This window comes from Nothobranchius furzeri, chromosome 13 (genome assembly GCF_043380555.1).
Source record: "Nothobranchius furzeri strain GRZ-AD chromosome 13, NfurGRZ-RIMD1, whole genome shotgun sequence".
NCBI lineage: Eukaryota > Metazoa > Chordata > Actinopteri > Cyprinodontiformes > Nothobranchiidae > Nothobranchius > Nothobranchius furzeri.
This window is the reverse complement of record NC_091753.1, coordinates 47,999,942-48,021,390: the sequence shown is the minus strand read 5'-3', so window position 1 is coordinate 48,021,390 and position 21,449 is coordinate 47,999,942. Positions and strand designations below refer to the sequence as shown.

The window sequence follows — 21,449 nt, the reverse complement described above, 5'->3', positions numbered from 1 at the left end:
TCTACTCTGTCCAAAACAGCATAATCGTGTCTCATTTTCAGCTGAAGACCCGACCGAGTCAAAGGCGAGGGCTTAGGATAAACCTCTCCCTCTAATGAGCACCGAGAGGCCACACCAGTTTAAGCTCACATGCTGCTGACTTGCCTCCTGCACCCGCGGCTCACTCACCGGGTCTCAAATGAAACGCAGTAAATTTAAAAACACAAAGCCCTCTCCGTTCCTCCGTCTTACCTTTCGATTATGTCGGCGATGGCACAGGCAAACATCTGCAGGCCCTCTGGAAGCTGCAGGGCGACTGGTGAGAGAGGAAACAGCAAACAGAGAAGACACATATTTCTGTTAGAGCAACGGTGACACGTTATTGAATGCACCCTCGCCAGCAGCAGCTGAACATGGCTGCTGTTAGCTCAGAGCGCTTATAGCAAGCCGCGACATTCTACAGCAATATTAACTCTGCCACGGCAACGCTGTTGGTTTACTTTACTGGGTGATGAGCTGCTGGGAAGTCTAAAACAATTACCACAGCTCCATCTCTGTAACCCACAACCTGCCACCAGCATCACACTCATCTTGCCCCAAAGTCCAGCCAGCAATTAACCTTCAGGAGACCTTCTGCTCTGGCTAATTTAGACAATAAGAGGCCAACCAGTTTACTGACAAGTGACCTCAGAAGCACATGGGAAAAACCTCATGTGCCCTTTTAAGGCCAACTTAGCAGCAGCAGGTTTGATTATCATTATTTTTTCATGAGAGAACACAGAAAGAAATGCCTGCAAGCACAGCTAGCCTGACATCCCATCTGCACCCTGCCTGCAGTCAGGGACTCTTCTTTCCTGTATGCATATTTCTTCAAAGAAAAACAACTCCAGCTAATGCAAATACACACACCAGAAACACATGAAAAACTCTCAAGTGCAAAAAAAAAGTTCAAGTTCATTAAAGAAAAAGCTGTAGTGGATAAAGGAGTTTCACATGTTTTCTATCAAACTCTCAATAACGAGGATTGAGTCAGCTCAGCACACACGGGGGATCTGAACTACATTTGCTGGAAAAGATGTGAGCGTTTCAGCAAAAGAAAAGTTCTCAGAAATAAGAGGCACAAAAATGTAAAAGCCAATACTTAGCTCTTTTTGCCCGTTCTGTCACAGACACACAACCAGCTGCATTAGCCCTGGTAACACGAGACAACCTATTTCCATCCGCACTCGACGGAGAATAATTGACAGCGATCTGGTAATCTGAACTCATTTAGTTACTTTTGCTGCTCAATTCAACCGGTCTGTAATGAGGAAAGGCAGAACGGCGCTTCAGTAACCGACTTTTAGTTCCATCTCTCAAGCTGTGTACATGTTGTATGAAATTCATTTAACTGTTGTTCTGGAACCCGAACCGATCTGAACACTACAAGACTGATCACAAGTAATCCAATCACCTCTGTCTAAATGCACTACGTTCTGATAACATCATTCACACACTCAACACACAACGTGGGGGTGAGACAGGAACTTTCCACAGCAACAAAAACATCACATTCAACTTCTTCAAAATTCCAGTGACGGTCTATGTGCTTATGAACGTTGTTCACTCTTTATTCCACCTCCAAATCTTTACGTCGCTCATCCAGTTAATGGTTGAATTTATATTCATGTTCATCCATCCAAGAAAAAGAATGTAAAATTAAAGCTGCAAGCAGCGTCGTTCGGCCCTCGCAGCGAAGCTGCTCGCCCTCCGTCCGCACCCCCTCCGCTCCATCCCCGACGCTCTCCAAACCCAGCTCCCCGCCGCTCCGTCCTGGCCGGCAGCCCGGGGCACCAGGGCACGTCCACAGACTGAAACGTCCACCACACCGACACCAAGAACAGCTAAAGTTCACCTCGTCCACACCTCACCTTGACTCAGCATCCCCTCTGAGCCTACCATTATATTACATGTCTCACCACTAGGGCATACTCTATCTTTACCACACTGTTGGTGTGATGACACAGACCAACTTTAGTGCTTTTCTCCCCATGTTTATTAAAGTTATCGAAAGTTAAAGTTATCTAGGGGGCGCTGTGATCAAGTCCAGAAAAATCCCATTGAGGTCAGCTTTGGTTGACAAAGACAGTTTTCTGTTATTTTGGCATCAAACGGACGTTGTGTGTGTTATCTAAAGCCAGTGAGCTGAAAGGGGCGGAGCTACAGGGATTTGAACCAACAACCACATCAATGTGCTTGGTGCAGTCACGTGATGTCACAAGCCAAGTATAATGCCATTCTGACTTTGACTTTAGAAGTTAATAAAGTTTGAACCCTTCTAGGGGGCGTTGTGATCATTTACAACTAAATGCCATAGAGGTCATCTTTGGTCATCAAAGATGGTTTTCTGTTAATTTGGCATCAATCAAACGTTGCATGGGTCATCTAGAGACAAAAAGCTGTAAGTGGGCGGAGTTAAAGTGAATTGAACAATTGATCACATACATGTGTTGATTGCAGTTGTGTGATTACTCCCACAAAGTTTGATGTAGTTTGCAGCTTTTTTGCAGAAGTTACAAAGGTTTTTTGTATCTAGGGGGCGCTGTCCCAAATTTAGGAAATATTCCATGAAGAAGTTTGTAGGTTGATGACAGTCATTTGTGTGCAGTTTGGTGTGAATTGCATCATGCATGTGTTATTCAGGGCCTAATATCTGTCAGGGGGCGGAGCTAAAGCGATATCAACAACTTACCACAGGATTGTGGTGGGTGCCATTGTGTGAGTACACATAGCAAGTTTGGTGCAGTTACGACCTCATCTGTAGGAGTTATTACAGTTTTAATGGTGTGTAGGGGGCGCTGTGGTGACATTACACAACTTTCACCAACCGTGTGTGCCTCGTTGAATAAAGGGCATGATTGTTGATTGCCATGTTCAGTCTCGGGCAGATCGGAGACTGTTAGTGGAAGTTACAGTCAAACGTAAGGTCACAGCATCACGCCAGAATTCACCATGGCATCAAAGCCCCTCCCTTTCTGAAAAGCTATCAGATCTGAATGGTCATTACAACATCATGAAGACAGTGCATGACCTTAGTGTCATGTTGACTAAATTAGAGGGGACAAATATGGGCATTTCACCATAAAACAGTAGACTTCCTGTAGTCAGGGGGCGGGGCTTAGGTGATGCCAGCTGTCCACATTGTCACTGTCTTGAGATGTGGTCAGTGATCACACAAAGTTTGAAATTGATCTGATCATGCACATGGGAGTTATTAAGTCAAGTAACGTAATGGCGACTGGTCAAAGTTTGAGGCTTAGCCACGCCCACACCTTTATACTTATTTAAAATCCGACGGTTGAATGTTTTCCTCTATGTCTTAAGAGTATATAGCAGGAGTTTGAAGGTGATCGGTGGAAAGGGCGACGAGATATCATTCTCCTAATAACGTGTGCGAAAACCACTAAATCGCGTACTTGGACCAAAATGGCCGACCTCCTGTGCGACATTGCGCTTGGCTCCAAGAGACTTTTTTGTAGGTCCTGAGACACTACATTAGTGTGCCAAATTTCGTGATCCTCAGTCAAAGCATGACTTGGGGCTGACAGTTTTAATGGTCCTAGGGGGCGCTATTTCAGAAAATAGGCCACACCCACAAACTTCAGCTGTCCAATTCTATTAGGGGTCAGAGTAGGATCACTCATCAGAAAGTGTGTGGCGATGTCACAATAATTGAAGAAATGAGAGACAAACATATATCCATGGCGTGATGGCGAATTTCGCCATGCTCCCAAAGCCCCGCCTTTACTCGAAACCTGCCAGTACTATAGACCAAGTGACCTCAACTTGTCTGCTGCTATTAGCCAGTGATTGCTGGTGATTGGTTAAAAGGAGCCCAATAGGGAGCTGTGAAAAAAAGAGTGGCGTGGCGACAGGTCAAAGTTTGAGGCTTAGCCACGCCCACACCTTTATACTTATTTAAAATCCGACGGTTGAATTTTTTCATCTATGTCTTAAGAGTGTATAACAGATGTTTGAAGGTGATTGGTGAAAAGGGTGATGGAGCATCCTTCTCCAAACAACGTGTGCAAAAACCACTAAATCGAGTACTTGGACCAAAATGGCCGACTTCCTGTGCGACTTCGCACTTAACTCCAAGAGACTTTTTTGTAGGTCCTGAGACACCACATTAGTGTACCAAATTTCGTACTCCTCAGTCAAAGCAAGGCTTGGGGCTGACAGTTTTAATGGTCCTAGGGGGCGCTATTTCAGAAAATAGGCCACGCCCACCGGATGTTCACATCAGATTCTTTTGGGGGCCGGACTAGGATCACTCCCAAGAAGTGTCGTGGCGATATCTCTAGAAATGACGAAATGGGAGGCAAACGTAAGGCCACGTCGGTACGCCTGATTTCGCTGCGCCGCCACAGCCCCGCCTTCTGCAGAAAACTCCCATAAAGTGACGCCAAGAAACCCCAACTTGTCTTCAGTTAGCTGCTACAAATTTGGGATGATTATTTGAAAGGGTGAATTTTGGAAAATTTCCCAGTAAAACTTGACCTTTTAAGTCCTGAGGGGGCGGAGCTTATGTGACATCATCAATCGACCATTCATTTGGCTTCGGGGGGCGATGACGATTGTCCATAGAACATTACTTTAACTGTAATTCTTTCATTTATGAAATTATAGCAATTTGAATTTTCTTGGCGAGTGCTCAAACTTTGAGGCCTGGCCCCGCCCCTTCAGTATTTACGAAAAGTCAATTTTATTTTCTCATTTGAATCATCCATCGCTTCTGTTCGATCGCACACTATTTTTGAGACGATCGTGCGAAAAATGACCAAACTGTTCAACCAAATATAGACCCTAGAAATGGCCAAAATGGCTAAAAATCGCCATTTCAACCTAAAATGGCCGACTTCCTGTTTGATATTGACCATGGTTGCAAGAGACTTTTCCGTGTGGACTGTTGAGTACTACAAGTATACCAAATTTCATAACTGTACGATAAACTAAGCTTTATGGAGAGGGGTATTTTTCACTTTCTAGGGGGCGCTGTTCAGCCACTTTTTTATGAACTTTCGCATTGCCAGTGAAATACGTAAATTTCACGCACTTTCTATATTGGGCCAGAATTTGGTGACTTTTTGGATATGCTAAGACCCCCTAAAGGCCAGCCAAAGACGCGGAAGAAAAAAGAAAGCGTAATAATAATTAAAGCTGCAAGCAGCGTCGTTCGGCCCTCGCAGCGAAGCTGCTCGCCCTCCTTCCGCACCCCCTCCGCTCCATCCCCGACACTCTCCAAACCCAGCTCAGCGCTTCTCCATCCAGGCCGGCAGCCGGGGGCACCAGGGCACGTCTGGCAGAACAGAAAGTCAACCACCCCGACACCAGAAACCGTGAACGGCCTCCTCGTCCACACCTCACCCTGACTCAGCATCCCCTCTGAGCCCACCATTACACGTCTCACCACTAGGAGATACTCTATCTTTACCACACTGGTGATGTGATGTTCAGTCTCGGGCAGATCGGAGGCTGTTAGTGGAAGTTACAGTCAAACGTAAGGTCACAGCGTCACGCCAGAATTCGCCATGGCATCAAAGCCCCTCCCTTTCTGAAAAGCTATCAGATCTGAATGGTCATTACAACATCATGAAGACAGTGCATGACCTTAGTGTCATGTTGACTAAATTAGAGGGGACAAATATGGGCATTTCACCATAAAACAGTAGACTTCCTGTAGTCAGGGGGCGGGGCTTAGGTGATGCCAGCTGTCCACATTGTCACTGTCTTGAGATGTGGTCAGTGATCACACAGACAAAGTTTGAAATTGATCTGATCATGCACATGGGAGTTATTAAGTCAAGTAACGTAATGGCGACTGGTCAAAGTTTGAGGCTTAGCCACGCCCACACCTTTATACTTATTTAAAATCCGACGGTTGAATTTTTTCCTTTATGTCTTAAGAGTATATAGCAGGAGTTTGAAGGTGATTGGTGGAAAGTGCGACGAGATATCATTCTCCTAATAACGTGTGCGAAAACCACTAAATCGCGTACTTGGACCAAAATGGCCGACCTCCTGTGCGACATTGCGCTTGGCTCCAAGAGACTTTTTTGTAGGTCCTGAGACACTACATTAGTGTGCCAAATTTCGTGATCCTCAGTCAAAGCATGGCTTGGGGCTGACAGTTTTAATGGTCCTAGGGGGCGCTATTTCAGAAAATAGGCCACGCCCACAAACTTCAGCTGTCCATTTCTATTGGGGGTCAGAGTAGGATCACTCATCAGAAGTTCTGTGGCGATGTGACAATAATTGAAGAAATGAGAGACAAACATATATCCATGGCGTGATGGCGAAATTCGCCATGCTCCCAAAGCCCCGCCTTTACTCGAAACCTGCCAGTACTATAGAACAAGTGACCTCAACTTGTCTGCTGCTAATAGCCAGTGATTGCTGGTGATTGGTTAAAAGGAGCCCAATAGGGAGCTGTGAAAAAAAGAGTGGCGTGGCGACAGGTCAAAGTTTGAGGCTTAGCCACGCCCACAGCTTTATACTTATTTAAAATCCGACGGTTGAATTTTTTCATCTATGTCTTAAGAGTGGATAACAGATGTTTGAAAGAGATTGGTGAAAAGGGTGATGGAGCATCCTTCTCCAAACAACGTGTGCGAAAACCACTAAATCCAGTACTTGGACCAAAATGGCCGACTTCCTGTGCGACTTCGCACTTGACTCCAAGAGACTTTTTTGTAGGTCCTGAGACACCACATTAGTGTACCAAATTTCGTACTCCTCAGTCAAAGCAAGGCTTGGGGCTGACAGTTTTAATGGACCTAGGGGGCGCTATTTCAGAAAATAGGCCACGCCCACAAATTTCTGCTGCCCAGTTCTATTAGGGGTCAGAGTAGGATCACTCATCAGAACTTGTGTGGCGATGTCACAATGATTGAAGAAATGAGAGACAAACGTATTTCCATGGCGTGATGGCGAATTTTGCCATGCTCTCAAAGCCCCGCCTTTATTCGAAACCTGCCAGTACTATAGACTAAGTGACCTCAACTTGTCTGCTGCTATTTGCCACTGTTTGGTGGTGATTGGTTAAAAGTAGTCCAATAGGGAGCTGTGAAAAATAGAGTGGCGTGGCGACAGGTCAAAGTTTGAGGCTTAGCCACGCCCACACCTTTATACTTATTTAAAATCCGACGGCTGAATTTTTTCATCTATGTCTTAAGAGTATATAGCAGAAGTGTGAAGGCAATTGGTGAAAAGGGCGACGGAGCATCACTCTCCAAACAACGTGTGCGAAAACCACTAAATCGCGCACTTGGACCAAAATGGCCGACTTCCTGTGCGACATTGCACTTGGCTCCAAGAGACTTTTTTGTAGGTCCTGAGACACCACATTAGTGTACCACATTTTGTACTCGTCAGTCAAAGCATGGCTTGGGGCTGGCAGTTTTAATGGTCCTAGAGGGCGCTATTTCAGAAAATAGGCCACGCCCACCGGATGTTCACATCACATTTTTGGGGGGGCCGGACTAGGATCACTCCCAAGACGTTTCGTGGCGATATCTCTAGAAATGACGAAATGGGAGGCAAACGTAAGGCCACGTCGGTACGCCTGACTTCGCCGCGCCGCCACAGCCCCGCCTTCTGCAGAAAACTCCCATAAAGTGACGGCAAGCAACCCCAACTTGTCTTCAGTGACCTGCTACAAATTTGGGGTGATTATTTGAAAGGGCGAATTTTGGGAAATTTCCTAGTAAAACTTGACCTTTTAAGTCCTGAGGGGGCGGGGCTTATGTGACATCATCAATCGACCATTCATTTGTCTTCGGAGGGCGACGACAATTGTCCATAGAACATTTCTTTAACTGTAATTCTTTCATTTATGAATCTATAGCAATTTGAATTTTTTTGGCGAGTGCTCGAACTTTGAGGCCTGGTCCCGCCCCTTCAGTATTTACAAAAAGTCAATTTTATTGTCTCATTTTAATCGTCCATCGCTTCTGTTCGATCGCACACTATTTTTGAGACGATCGTGCGAAAAATGACCAAACTGTTCAACCAAATATAGACCCTAGAAATGGCCAAAATGGGGTCAAAATGGCCACTTTAGTCCAAAATGGCCGACTTCCTGTTTGATATTGACCATGGGTGCAAGAGGCTTTTCTGTGCGTATTGTTGAGTTCTACAAGTGTACCAAATTTCATCACTCTACTATGAAAAAAGGTCAAAGCGGAGGGGTATTTTTAATTTTCCAGGGGGCGCTGTTGAAACAATTTTTTACCAACTTTCACGTTGCCAGTGAAATACGTAAATTTCACGCACTTTCTATATTGGGCCAGAATTTGGTGAGTTTTTGGATATGCTAAGACCCCCTAAAGGCCATCCAAAGACGCGGAAGAAAAAAAAAGAAAGAAAAAAAATTAAAGCTGCAAGCAGCGTCGTTCGGCCCTCGCAGCGAAGATGCTCACCCTCCTTCCGCACCCCCTCCGCTCCATCCCCGATGCTCTCCAAACCCAACTCCCCGCCGCTCCGTCCTGGCCGGCAGCACGGGGCACCAGGGCACGTCCACGGACTGAAACGTCCACCACCCTGACACCAAGAAAAGCTAACAGTCACCTCATCCACACCTCACCCTGAATCAGCATCCCCTCCGAGCCTACCATTATATTACATGTCTCACCACTAGGGCATACTTTATCTTTAGCACACTGTTGGTGTGATGACACAGACCAACTTTAGTGCTTTTTTGCCCATATTTATTAAAGTTTTCGAAAGTTAAAGTTATCTAGGGGGCGCTGTGATCAATTACAGAAAAATCCCATTGAGGTCAGCTTTGGTTGACAAGGACAGTTTTCTGTTATTTTGGCATCAAACGGACGTTGTGTGTGTTATCTAAAGCCAGTGAGCTGAAAGGGGCGGAGCTACAGGGATTTGAATCAACAACCACATCAATGTGTTTGGTGCAGTCACGTGATGTCACAAGCCAAGTATAATGCCATTCTGACTTTGACTTTAGAAGTTAATAAAGTTTGAACCCATCTAGGGGGCGTTGTGACCATTTACAAGTAAATGCCATAGAGGTCATCTTTGGTCATCAAAGATGGTTTTCTGTTAATTTGGAATCAATCAAACGTTGCATGGGTCATCTAGAGACAAAAAGCTGTAAGTGGGTGGAGTTAAAGTGAATTGAACAAGTGATCACATACATGTGTTGATTGCAGATGTGTGATGACTCCCACAATGTTTGATGTAGTTTGGAACTTTTTTGCAGAAGTTACAAAGGTTTTTTGTATCTAGGGGGCGCTGTCCCAAATTTAAGAATTATTCCATGAAGAAGTTTGTAGGTTGATGACAGTCATTTGTGTGCAGTTTGGTGTGAATTGCATCATGCATGTGTTATTAAGGGCCTAATATCTGTCAGGGGGCGGAGCTAAAGCAATATCAACAACTTACCACAGGACTGTGGTGGGTGCCATTGTGTGAGTACACATAGCAAGTTTGGTGCAGTTACGACCTCGTCTGTAGGAGTTATTACAGTTTTAATGGTGTGTAGGGGGCGCTGTGGTGACATTACACAACTTTCACCAACGGTGTGTGCCTCGTTGAATAAAGGGCATGATTGTTGATTGCCATGTTCAGTCTCGGGCAGATCGGAGGTTGTTAGTGGAAGTTACAGTCAAACGTAAGGTCACGGCGTCACGCCAGAATTCACCGTGGCATCAAAGCCCTTCCCTTTCTGAAAAGCTATCAGATCTGAATGGTCATTACAACATCATGAAGACAGTGCATGACCTTAGTGTCATGTTGACTAAAGTAGAGGGGACAAATATGGGCATTTCACCATTAAAAAATAGACTTCCTGTAGTCAGGGGGCGGGGCATAGGTGATGTCAGCTGTCCACATTGTCATTGTCTTGAGATGTGGTCAATGATCACACAGACGGAGTTTGATATAGATCTGATCATGCACATGGGAGTTGTTAAGTCAAGTAATGTAATGGCGAAAGGTCAAAGTTTGAGGCTTAGCCACGCCCACACCTTTATACTTGTATAAAATCCGACGGTTGAATTTTTTCCTCTATGTCTTAAGATTATATAGCAGGAGTTTGAAGGTGATAGGTGGAAAGGACGACGAGACATCATTCTCCTAATAACGTGTGTGAAAACCACTAAATCGAGTAATTGGACCAAAATGGCCGACTTCCTGTGCGACTTTGCACTTGGCTCAAAGAGACTTTTTTGTAGGTCCTGAGACCCCACATTAGTGTACCAAATTTCGTACTCCTCAGTCAAAGCATGGCTTGGGGCTGACAGTTTTAATGGACCTAGGGGGCGCTATTTCAGAAAATAGGCCACGCCCATTTGATGTTCACATGAGATCTTTTGGGGGGCCGGACTAGGATCACTCACAAGACGTTTCGTGACTGTATCTATAGAAATGACGACATGGGAGGCACATGTATGGTCACGGCGGTACGCCTGACTTCGCCGCGTCGCCACAGCCCCGCCTTCTGCAGAAAACACCCATAAAGTGACGTCAAGCAACGCCAACTTCTCTTCAGTTACCTGCTACAAATTCGGGCTGATTATTCGACAGGGCGAATTTTGGAAAATTTCCCAGTAAAACTTGACGTTTTAAGTCCTGAGGGGGCGGGGCTTGTGTGACATCATCCAGCGACCATTCATTTGTCTTCGGGGGGCGATGACGATTATCCATAGAAAGTTACTTTAACTGTAATTCTTTCATTTGTGAAATTATAGCAATTTGAATTTTTTTGGCGAGTGCTCGAACTTTGAGGCCTGGCCCCGCCCCTTCAGTATTTACGAAAAGTCAATTTTATTTTCTCATTTGAAGCGTCCATCGCTTCTGTTCGATGGCACACTATTTTTGAGACTATGGTACGAAAAATGACGAAACTGTTCAACCAAATATAGACCCTAGAAATGGCCAAAACGGCTAAAAATCGCCATTTCAACCCAAAATGGCCGACTTCCTGTTTTATATTGACCATGGTTGCAAGAGGCTTTTTTGTGCGGACTGTTGAGTAGTACCAGTATACCAAATTTCATAACTGTACGATAAACTAAGCTTTATGGAGAGGGGTATTTTTCACTCTTTAGGGGGCGCTGTCGAGCCACTTTTTTATCAACTTTCACATCGCCAGTGAAATACGTAAATTTCACGCACTTTCTATATTGGGCCAGAATTTGGTGACTTTTTGGATATGCTAAGACCCCCTAAAGGCCACCCAAAGACGCGGAAGAAAAAAGAAAGCGTAATAATAATAAACGGAGCAGATACAATAGGCCTTCGCAGCGCTTCGCTGCTCGGGCCTAATAAACGGAGCAGATACAATAGGCCTTCGCAGCTTCACTGCTCGGGCCTAATGAAGCCTTGTTCACCAGATCAGGTCTGCAGTTGTTTTGAGTCGATCCTGATTTATCAATAACGATTTGCAGAAAACCTAATAAACAATGTGGACTGGGAAAAGTTTTCTTTTTTTTATTGCTGCTTGGCATTGACGAACCAAATGTATGCTGAAAATCGTCTTTGCACTTGCTCTTCTGTAGGTGCATTCAAATTTACTAGAGCAACTTCATGAATGAAAAAGGAAAGGCTGTTTATACAACACTGCATCTCCGACTAACATGCGTTCTCATTTAGTCTCCTATAGGGATCAGGGATGTGTATTGGTGAAATTCTGGCGGTAGGATACGTATCACGATTAGGGCTGAAGCGATTCCTCGAGTACCTCGAATAATTCGAGTACAAAAAAGCCTTGAGTCAAATTCTCTGCCTCGAGGATTTGTTTAATTAATATTTAATTAATTCATGGCTTTGCAATCACCCGGGGTCATGTTTCACCCAGACTGCACACGCGAGTAGTGAATGTAACTTAACTTCCTCGTAAGTCATGGCGGACAACGTGGACCCCGGTGGAGTGCGAAAAAGAGAAAATGTCATAAGTGTGGGACCATTTTTCATTTTGTAAGGCAGACAACGTAGTCCAGTGTAAATACTGTAAAATGGATTTAGCCTACCATAACACCACATCCTCGATGCTGCAGCACCTGACCAGGAAACATCCACATGTTAATTTCACTTCTGCAAGCGGACTTGGAGCCTCTGCAAGATAATGCATTTTAGCCTGTATTTCTATATATTTTGCGGACACTGTGCAACTTTTTCGTCTGTAGCACTCAGTTTGAGCTCACACTGTGCGTCTGGTAGCAACACATCGGACCTAAAAATGTGCTAAAAATAGCTGTTTTTACACAACATGTCAGACTTTTTATTGTGTTGTTATTGATGTCTGTTGTCCCTCAGGATTGCTGCCGGAGGACACAGGTATTTATGAGAGTGGCGGAGGAAAACGAAAGAAAGTAAATAAATGTTTTGTGATCAGTATAATTTGACATAATTACAGCAAATATGCTTTCTCGACAATCCTTGTTATTGTGTGTGAAAAAAAGTGTAGAAATTAAAACGGCCGTGTGTTAATAGGGAAACAGCTGACGAGCCATGTTTGCACATGCATCATGAGCGGTTCTGGTTCTGTTTGGGCCGCAGCCGCTCGCTGTGCTACTTCAACAGTTATCCTCCTAGTTTTTGTCTGGCTTGCCAGACTAGTAGATTCTCACACGAGGGGAAAATCGGCTCAGGTTGTATGCTTATTTTTTGTACAGGCATTTGTTTACTGTGAAGTAAAGTTGAAATGCTGAAGTTGTGAAAACTAATTTTGAATAAAACTTGAAGAATAACTGGCAGTTGCTCATTTTCAGAGGTCTTTTATATATTTTATAACATGCTATTTGATATAATGGTTTACAAGCACAAAAGGGTAATTTAAAAGAGTACTCAATTAATCGCTAAGATTCGATAGAGTACTAGATTACAAAAATATTCGATAGCTGCAGGCCGATATATTGTGATACATTCAGTCAGACGTTATTAGTGATTTATTTAAACTGAATTTATTGTAAGAATATTCAATAAACTGTCCAAACTGATACTTAACATGTTTAACATGAGGTATCTGAACCATAACAGAGGGATGTACATTTCAATGATGGAAGCAAAACCCATTACACACTGCTGCCAACTAGCGGCCGGCGTTTGAATTGCACCAAAAGAAACGAAAATACACACGTTTGCAAGTAAATTCTTCCAGAAATTAGATACACGGCTTTGAATATCTTTAATATCACATGAAAAGGTATCATGATATATTGCCATATCGATATTTTCAATACATAGCTTTTGAATGTCAATTTAATATCACAGAAAAAAATAACCATACATGGTCATATTTATATTTTCTTACATCCCTAAAGAAAATAGTTCAATACACTGAAATATTTCATGTTAAGATACAGAATCTATGACTGAAATCAGTTTATACAGTTTTTATTGTGAATTTACATACAAACATTCACTTTTTTTTGTATGGTGCAGATCAAATTTCAACTGTTAGGTGGCAGCACTTTTTACTGACTTCACAGGAAGCTTAAGTCACACCCATCTACTTCTGAACCATGGGTCCCCGGAAGGGTAAATGGGGCTAAAAATGCTATTTTCTAATTCTGCTTATGTGTCGTGGATTTCACATATTATGTTCATGATTTAGAAGTATGCATTTTGATACCAGGAACGCTCTTATTTTCGAACAGGGGAAACTTTATTTTAGGTTTTGTGTAACTTGACTTAGACTTGCATTCATTTTGTCGTTCTTCCGGGGGACCCAGAAGTAGATGGCTTAAGCTTGGTTTATGCTTGACGCATTTACTTTCCGCTTGGTGATGCGGCTCGCGGATGGAACGCGCTTCACAACTTGCAGCGTTTATGGTTCATGCGGCTTGTCTCTGCGGTGAGCCAATCTCCCAAACTGAACAAGGCAGCATGGAGCTCTACGGCATGCATCCAACACTAGACCATAGTAGAAGTAAAAATTACTGTTGTTTACAACATGGCAATCCAGCATTTTTTAACAGCGTTCTCGTCTTTTCCGACAGTGCGAGCTATTTCTCTCCAAGAATTATTAACAACATGTTGATCACGGTGATCTTTGAGAGCTGAATCATGCAAATGTCCGTATTTACGAACCTCTGCCATACTAGTTCTTGCCAGTCCGCCATGTTTTTCCGCGTCCGACCGTCCGCGTGGTTAGAAAATTTCCTAGGTGCGCGATGCGGAAAGTTTGGGCCATGCAGAGGCGCGGTGGAGGGGCGTGGTTGTTAAAATGACGCAATTTTGCCGCGCGGAGCCGTGCGAACTTCGCGGACGCGTCAAGCAAAAACCAGGCTTAAGGCTCCCTATAGTGAGTGGGAGGGGCCACAGACCTGTCCCCAAAGCTGTGCGGAAGACGGAGGAGTTTCAAGCCCCAGAAATCCAAGGGTCTCCCCGGAGCGCAGGATCCCCAGGGAGACAGCTGCCGGAGGAGACAGCGTAATTAGCCTGGCCTGAGTTTTCCAATTAATTAAATTCTTAAAAAATGGCACATATATTCTGGCTTTTAGTATCACAATATATCATATTCTTTCCCTTTTATTGTGATCCATATCGTATCACCCCACCCCGTATTGTGATATTTATTGTATCACACACACACCCGTATTGTGATGTCATATCCCCCCCCCCCCCCACCCCCATGCAAAGGTATACATATCGCACCGCCCCCTCGTATTGTGATAACATATCGTATTTGTGGGCAGCAGTAGCTCAGGTGGGAGAGCGGGTTGCCTCATGATCGGAGGGTCATGGGTTCGATTCCAGCTCCCGCCAGGGGTATCCTGCTGTTGTGTCCTTGGGCAAGACACTTCACCCAACTTGCCTGTGTTAGTGGTGGTCACAGGGGCAGACGGCGCCAAATCGCAGCCTCGCCTCTGTCAGACCTTCCCAGGGCGGCTGTGGCTACAAGTAGCTTGCCATCACTAGCAGTGTGTGAATGTGAGAGTGTGTGAAAAAGCGTCTTTGGGTGTCTAGAAAAGCGCTATATAAGTTCTATGCATTATTATTTATTATTATTATTATCGCCAATGTATTGTGATATAGGTCATGTCGTCCCCCATCTAATGTTACATATATCGTATCGCCCCCTCGTATAGTGATATATACTGTATTGTCTCCCCTGTGCTGTGATATACACCGTCTCACCAGATTTCTTCCAATACACACCCCTAGTCCAAAGTAAAACCTCTTATTAGCAGATTAAATTTCATTATTATTATGTCATTTTCTAGACTTAAACTTTGCAAACATGCAGAGGATTGTCAGTTTAGTGGGAGGTATCTGCCACCTAAACCTGTCAGGCAGAGTGAGCATTCAGGATGAAGGCTTTATATCAATCAACCATGAAATTTTCTCCCAGACTAACTCCAAGACACCTTTCTTCAATCAATCCATCAATGTCTGAGACGACACTAATAGTTTGAAGCCGCTGAATTCAGCACACAGATGTTTTCACATGACTTGGCCAGAAAAAATTTCATGACTTTATTGCCAAACGGCACAAGAAAAAAAAAGAGCTGACACTGAAAATAGATGGAGGGGGTTGAGAAAGGATGGCCAGAGGAATGAGTGATAGATGCAATGCTAAGAGGAGAAGCGAGAGGACTTCTTACTGATAAAAGGTTAAGGGATCACATCCAGCGCTCATGGAGATGGAAAGACAGGTCATTACCTGGAAAAGGGCAAGTTTATTAACAGAGAAAGACTTCAGAGCGAGCCTCTGTTATGGATGACAGAAGCAAAAAGCATTCTCATTCTGCTGGTCTGAGTAAAAGGTGAGTCAGACGCTAGCGGTGGGTCTGGCTGTGAGTGCAGGGTTGAGCTTGTAAGCAAGCTCGAAGTAAAGAGAAAATGCTTTAGTATAGAGTATCATTTAGGGCTGGGCGATATGGCCTAATATCAATATCACGATATAACGAGGATTTCACCTCGATAACGATAAATGGACGATAACTACAGGTATACTCAGAAATGAAAGTTGTCCACTAGATGGGGCTGTCACATGTATTGCATTGAGTAAATCTTTAAGTGACTCAAGGTGGTGCAGCTTCTTAAAGGGACATGAACATTGCCAATCAATACGCATCTTTGCATTTTTTACCATCAAATATATTGGCATGGGAAAAATTATCTCGATAAGAGTCAGAAATTTTGATAACGATAAATTTTCGATTTAATGCCCAGGCCTAGTATCATTATCTATTCGGTAGGTTTTGTTGACACCACCTGTGATAATCAGCCTGCATGCTGGATTGGTTAAAAACAAGTATATTGTTGTTTTTGTTATTACAAACCATAAAATAAAATTATTTCTCTTCTAAATTATTACAAAAAAAGTCTCATACCATCATACCAAATTTTTTTGATAAACAAGAAGAAAATAAAATACTAAGAAAACAAATGAATACATATGTTATCAATAAAATAAAAAATACTCAATTAAAATATAAAATGTATTGATACCACTTCATCACAAGGCTTTCCTCATAAATGGTTAATAATAGTTACAGATATGCTAATAATGAATCTGTGACACTTTATAAATCACTAATTAATATGCATGAATGCATAATAAACACTTATTACTAATTTTAAAGTGTTACAGATAAATAGTAAAATATCAATACCGTTTTATTATCTTTATACAGGCTACTGGTACCGTTTAAAATCCATTTTAAATTTTTCACCCAGTGTACATCCCTGATCTTTTAGGACTCCACATCTGTTTGTACAGTCTGAGATAGATCTGGTCAAGGCTGTTAGTAGAAACTCAGATTCATTTTAGAGCGGTGGCCCTCAGGTTGTAGATTGCGTTGCCCCATTCTTTGTATTACTATGATTCTACTTTTTAAAAATACATAATCATCTACCTACCCTTTTATTTATTTAGAAGCAGTGTTGGGAAAGTTACTTTTAAAAAGTAATTAGTTATAGTTACTAATTACTTTGTCAAAAAGTAACTCAGTTACTCAGTTACGAGACTATAAAAGTAACTAATTACCAAGAAAAATAACTACTAAGTTACTTTTCATTAAAGAATGCAAGAAAAATGGGTTAATTGAACTTAATTAATTTACTATAAATGACTACAATAGTGAAATATAAATGACTAATGACTGGAACATAATAAAATGTATGTCAAAATGTTTTTATAAAAATGAATAAGTTAAATAAATGAGCACTTAACAGGAGGAACTACTAACAGGAACATTACACTTATCTAGACTATTAAAAGGTCACTGTGTGATTTTTAACAAGACCCCAATCAGCTAAAATTTAAAATTGCAAATAGAAACGCCTGTAAAGGTTCCCGAGCCTTTAAATGGTCTCTCAGTCTAGTGAAATTACAGAAATAAATGTAATTTTGCACAGTATTTAAAATTTTCCAGCTTTACATAATTAGGTATTTTAGTAGCATTTCTGTTGCTGGTAATCTAGTAATGGTTAAATAAATAAAATCCTTTAAAATGACACTAGAACAGGCCCGAATCTGATGGAGGACTTACATGTACTAACTTGGCTCAGACCCAACCACAGAAGAGCTGAAGCTGGGTGGTAAACACACACAGGTAGTTCTGATAACACCTGAGCTCCATGACGTCTGAGACTGATGCATCAGTGCTACAGCGGGACTAAAGTCATGATCAGAAACAGGTTACAGCTGGATGATCTAGGAAGGTAGAAGATCGTGACGTCTGAGCGGTGAACAGGTGAGCGGATCTTCAGGACGTCCCGCTGTCACGCTAAGAAGGGCACGGCTGCAGATCCACACCTGCAGCTGTAGACTATTCATCACGTCTTTCTCGTTCTTCACTGGCCGTGATGCGCTTGGATGAAAACATCTGCCTCTTTAGCTCGTGATCAGCTGACGACAGCTTCAACACACCGCGCTGCTTAACGCACGCATTTTCTTATCAGTAACAGAAACAACGTTTTGATAAAAGAAGACGGTAATTAATTAGTTTGCTCGTTACAGAAAGAAATATTTTTTTTAGTAACGCGGTTATTTTAAACGGCATTATTCCCATCACTTCTCTGTTGTGTCTACAGCAGGCAGTGACTGAGACAGTGAGGGTCTCCGCCCACCCGACCAATCATCATCGTGTTTGTAAGTGCGTTACCAACACCTCTCTCTCCCTGGCTGCAGATGAAGTGTGGCGGTCAGAAAGCCTCACACTGTTGCTCAACGTTCGACAAGCACATAGTAACGCACAACCTTCCGTCCCAGTGGGAAAAGTAATTAGATTATTCCGTTACCCAAAAAAAGAACGCCATTAGTAACGCCGTTATTTTTAACGGCGTTCTTCCCATCACTGTTTAGAAGTTTATATTTTTTGTAAAAAAAAATTTATTATGAAGCACTGTCTGGTATCAATCCTGAGGAGGAGTAGGAGAAGAAGTAGACAAAGACGAAGAAGACGATGACGAGAGAGAAGAAAAAGAAGTCAATGTGAACAGACAAGTTTTCAGCTGCTTTTTAAAGGAGACCACTGAGTCCACTGATCTCAGGCTCAGGGGGAGAGAGTTCCAGAGTCTGGGGGCCACAGCAGATATGCATCTCTCACCTTTGGTCTTTAGCCAGGTGTGCTGCATAACCAGTAGGCTTTGATCACTGGACCTCAGGGACCTGCTGGGGGTGTAGGGATTAAGTCTAAGCAGGTGTGCAGCAGGTGCAGCTTAAGGTAGTTTTCCAGGAGCACTACTCAGAGTAATTCGGACTGACACAGCTCGGCCCGACCATTGTTCCCAAGGGCATGGTTTGGTATTTTATCTCTAATTTCTCCCCTATTTTTAAGCTTGGTTTATGCTTGACGTATTTAGTTTCCGCTTGGCGATGCAGCTCGCGGATGGAACGCGCTTCACAACTTGCAGCATTTATGGTTCATGCGGCTTGTCTCTGCGGTGATCCAATATTCTCCCAAACTGTAGGGGGCAGCATGGAGCTGTACGGCATGCATCCAACACTACACCATAGTAGAAGTAAAAATTACTGTTGTTTACAACATGGCATTCCAGCATTTTTTAACAGCATCCTCATCTGTTTTGTCATGCGTCCCCCCCCCCCCCCACCCCCCCCCCACCCCCACCCACCCCAAAAGGGACACACTGGTTTCTCTGTATACAATAAAAAGACAAAGAAAGTTAGTGGACGGCCAGCATGAAAATCTATTGTATGTTGTTCTTCAATACTTAATTTCAAACGAATTGTGTGAGACTCAAGGAGTTCAAAGGATGACAAAGAAACAGATGGGAACAAAGAGGAACGGGGTGATGAGGCGAGTTATGCTCTTTGAGTTCAGAGAGACAGGATGGGCTCAGAAATATATAAAAAATGGAAACACAAAACTAGAAAAAAGCTATGCTGGTAGAATTCAGTAAATCACTCACACACTTCCAACAGATTATAATAACAACAACAACAACAATAACAACAATGATGATAATAATAATAACAATAATAATAATATTAATATTAATAATAATGAAAAAAGGATGTAACTCATTTGCCGTTATATCAGAATGTTCAGACCTGCATGGTCAAACTAATTAGCCTGGCCTGCCAGACTCGTCCTCTGTTTAATTCTGCACAGAGAAAGAGTCTGGGAACTCACAGGCAGAGAGGCACTTGAGGGGCGGGACTAGGCAGCTCAAAAATGACCAATCAGAAAAAAGAAGGAAATCCCGCCTGTACTGCACGACGCTGTAGATTTCTAGTTGTAGTAAAAAAAAATAGCATCTGGCAATGGCACAAACATCTTTTTTTTAATATAAGAAATGCTTTTAGCGCTTCTACTTGTTGTGGTTTTAAAGACATTTGAGTTATTTAGAACAGAGGAAAGAGTCGCAGTGAACTCCGCTGCTGTATTTGTTGTTTATGATAAACTGAGTGTCGCTGTGTGTGACGTCCGCGACGCTGTAGTTTTTTTTAGCTGTAGTAAAAATGGCGTCTGGCGACAGCGCAAACATTTTGTTTAGAAAAAATGCTTTTAGCGCTTCTACTTGTGGTTTTAAAGACATGTTCAAATCATTTAGAACATAGGAAAGAGCCGCAGTGAGCTCCACTTCAGTCACCATGTTTATGACAAACTTGGCGTTGTGGTGTGTGACGTACGCTACTCAGCGCTGATTGGCTCGGTTAGAATTCTCACGGGGTGGGGTTATTTGAATAGGAGAGTTCCCAGACTCTTTCTCTGTGCAGAATTAAACAGAGGAGGAGTCTGGCAGGCCAGGCTACAAACTAACCACGTTGTTGCTATTTATGGATAAATATAAACACACACACACACACACACACACACACACACACACACACGGCGACTGTGGTCATTGGGGCAGTAATCCCCAAACTGGAGGGGTGGCTAAAGCAGATCCCAGGAAAAACATCAGACATAGTCCAGGAAAATGCAGTTCTAGGAGCCCTCCAGCTCTCAGGCCTCTGGTAGAGGACCTGAGCTTGGAAGGAGGGTGAGATGGAAGTTTTTTTGTTTTTTTTATATCACACATATTTCCATGAATGATAAAATTAAGGAACTAAATTGAAAAGTCTGAGTTCAGCACTAGCAGCTTCAGTGTGAGTGCATTTCCCCAAAAGCTGTCAGTAACATACAAGCACAACTCCTGTGGGAGCTGCCATCAGAGTAAAGATCACAAAACACTAACACATATTCCACTCACAAACTCGGTGTGACAGGAAACAAAGTGCATGTGAAATCCATGTTGGTTCCATTTGGTGTCCACGCTGACCAAAAGGAGAAGTCACAGCACAGAAAAGAACGTTTTCTATAAACTTCACAGTAAGAGCACAATTTAAAACGAGCAGCTCTTCCTACAGGATTTTCTTGTTATTTGTATGAAATCTTTGCAATTTTATTGTAAAATGTTACTTAAATTTAAAAAGACGACATAGATTTAAAAAAAATACATTTTAATAAAGTCATTATTTGGATTAGGGGTAGATCGATATATCGGTCAGCCAATATTTACTGTTTTCATACATAAGCATTGGCTGATGTTTGTCCTGAGTAAAGTGGATTTAAAGTCAGGCACATCCTCGTGCAACCTGGTGCTGCAGCAGAATTTCATTTAAATATATTTTTATGTTCACTAATAAAATCTGCCCAATAAATACTCTAAATCAACTTTATTTAGGTGTCTGACTTTAACACTGAGTGGTGCACAACGTTAGAGTTCAAAAACTGATTCAGCTTCAGAAACTTTGTGTATCAATCATAGTTATTTGTGACATTTTAGCATGAAAATAAAGTTAAAGTCCAATCAGTTGTCTCACACACACACACACACACACACACACACACACACACACACACACACACACACTGATGTATGTGCGAAATTTGAAAACCATTTGGTGGTTTAACCCCCCAATCCAACCCCTTAATGCTGAGTGTCAAGCAGTGAGGCAATGGGTCTCATTTAATTTTTTCTAAGTCTTTGGTTTGACCCGACCAGGA

General features: G+C 42.8%; 1 protein-coding gene across 1 annotated transcript in view; it reads right to left on the bottom strand.

The window, feature by feature from the left end:
* Nucleotides 1-21,449, bottom strand: part of dph1 (diphthamide biosynthesis 1) — a 98,560-nt gene that overhangs the window by 75,817 nt on the left and 1,294 nt on the right. Inside the window, exon 3 of the mRNA XM_015951192.3 lies at nt 232-295. Coding sequence (XP_015806678.1) covers nt 232-295 — 64 coding nt within the window. The remainder of the gene's footprint in view (nt 1-231; nt 296-21,449) is intronic.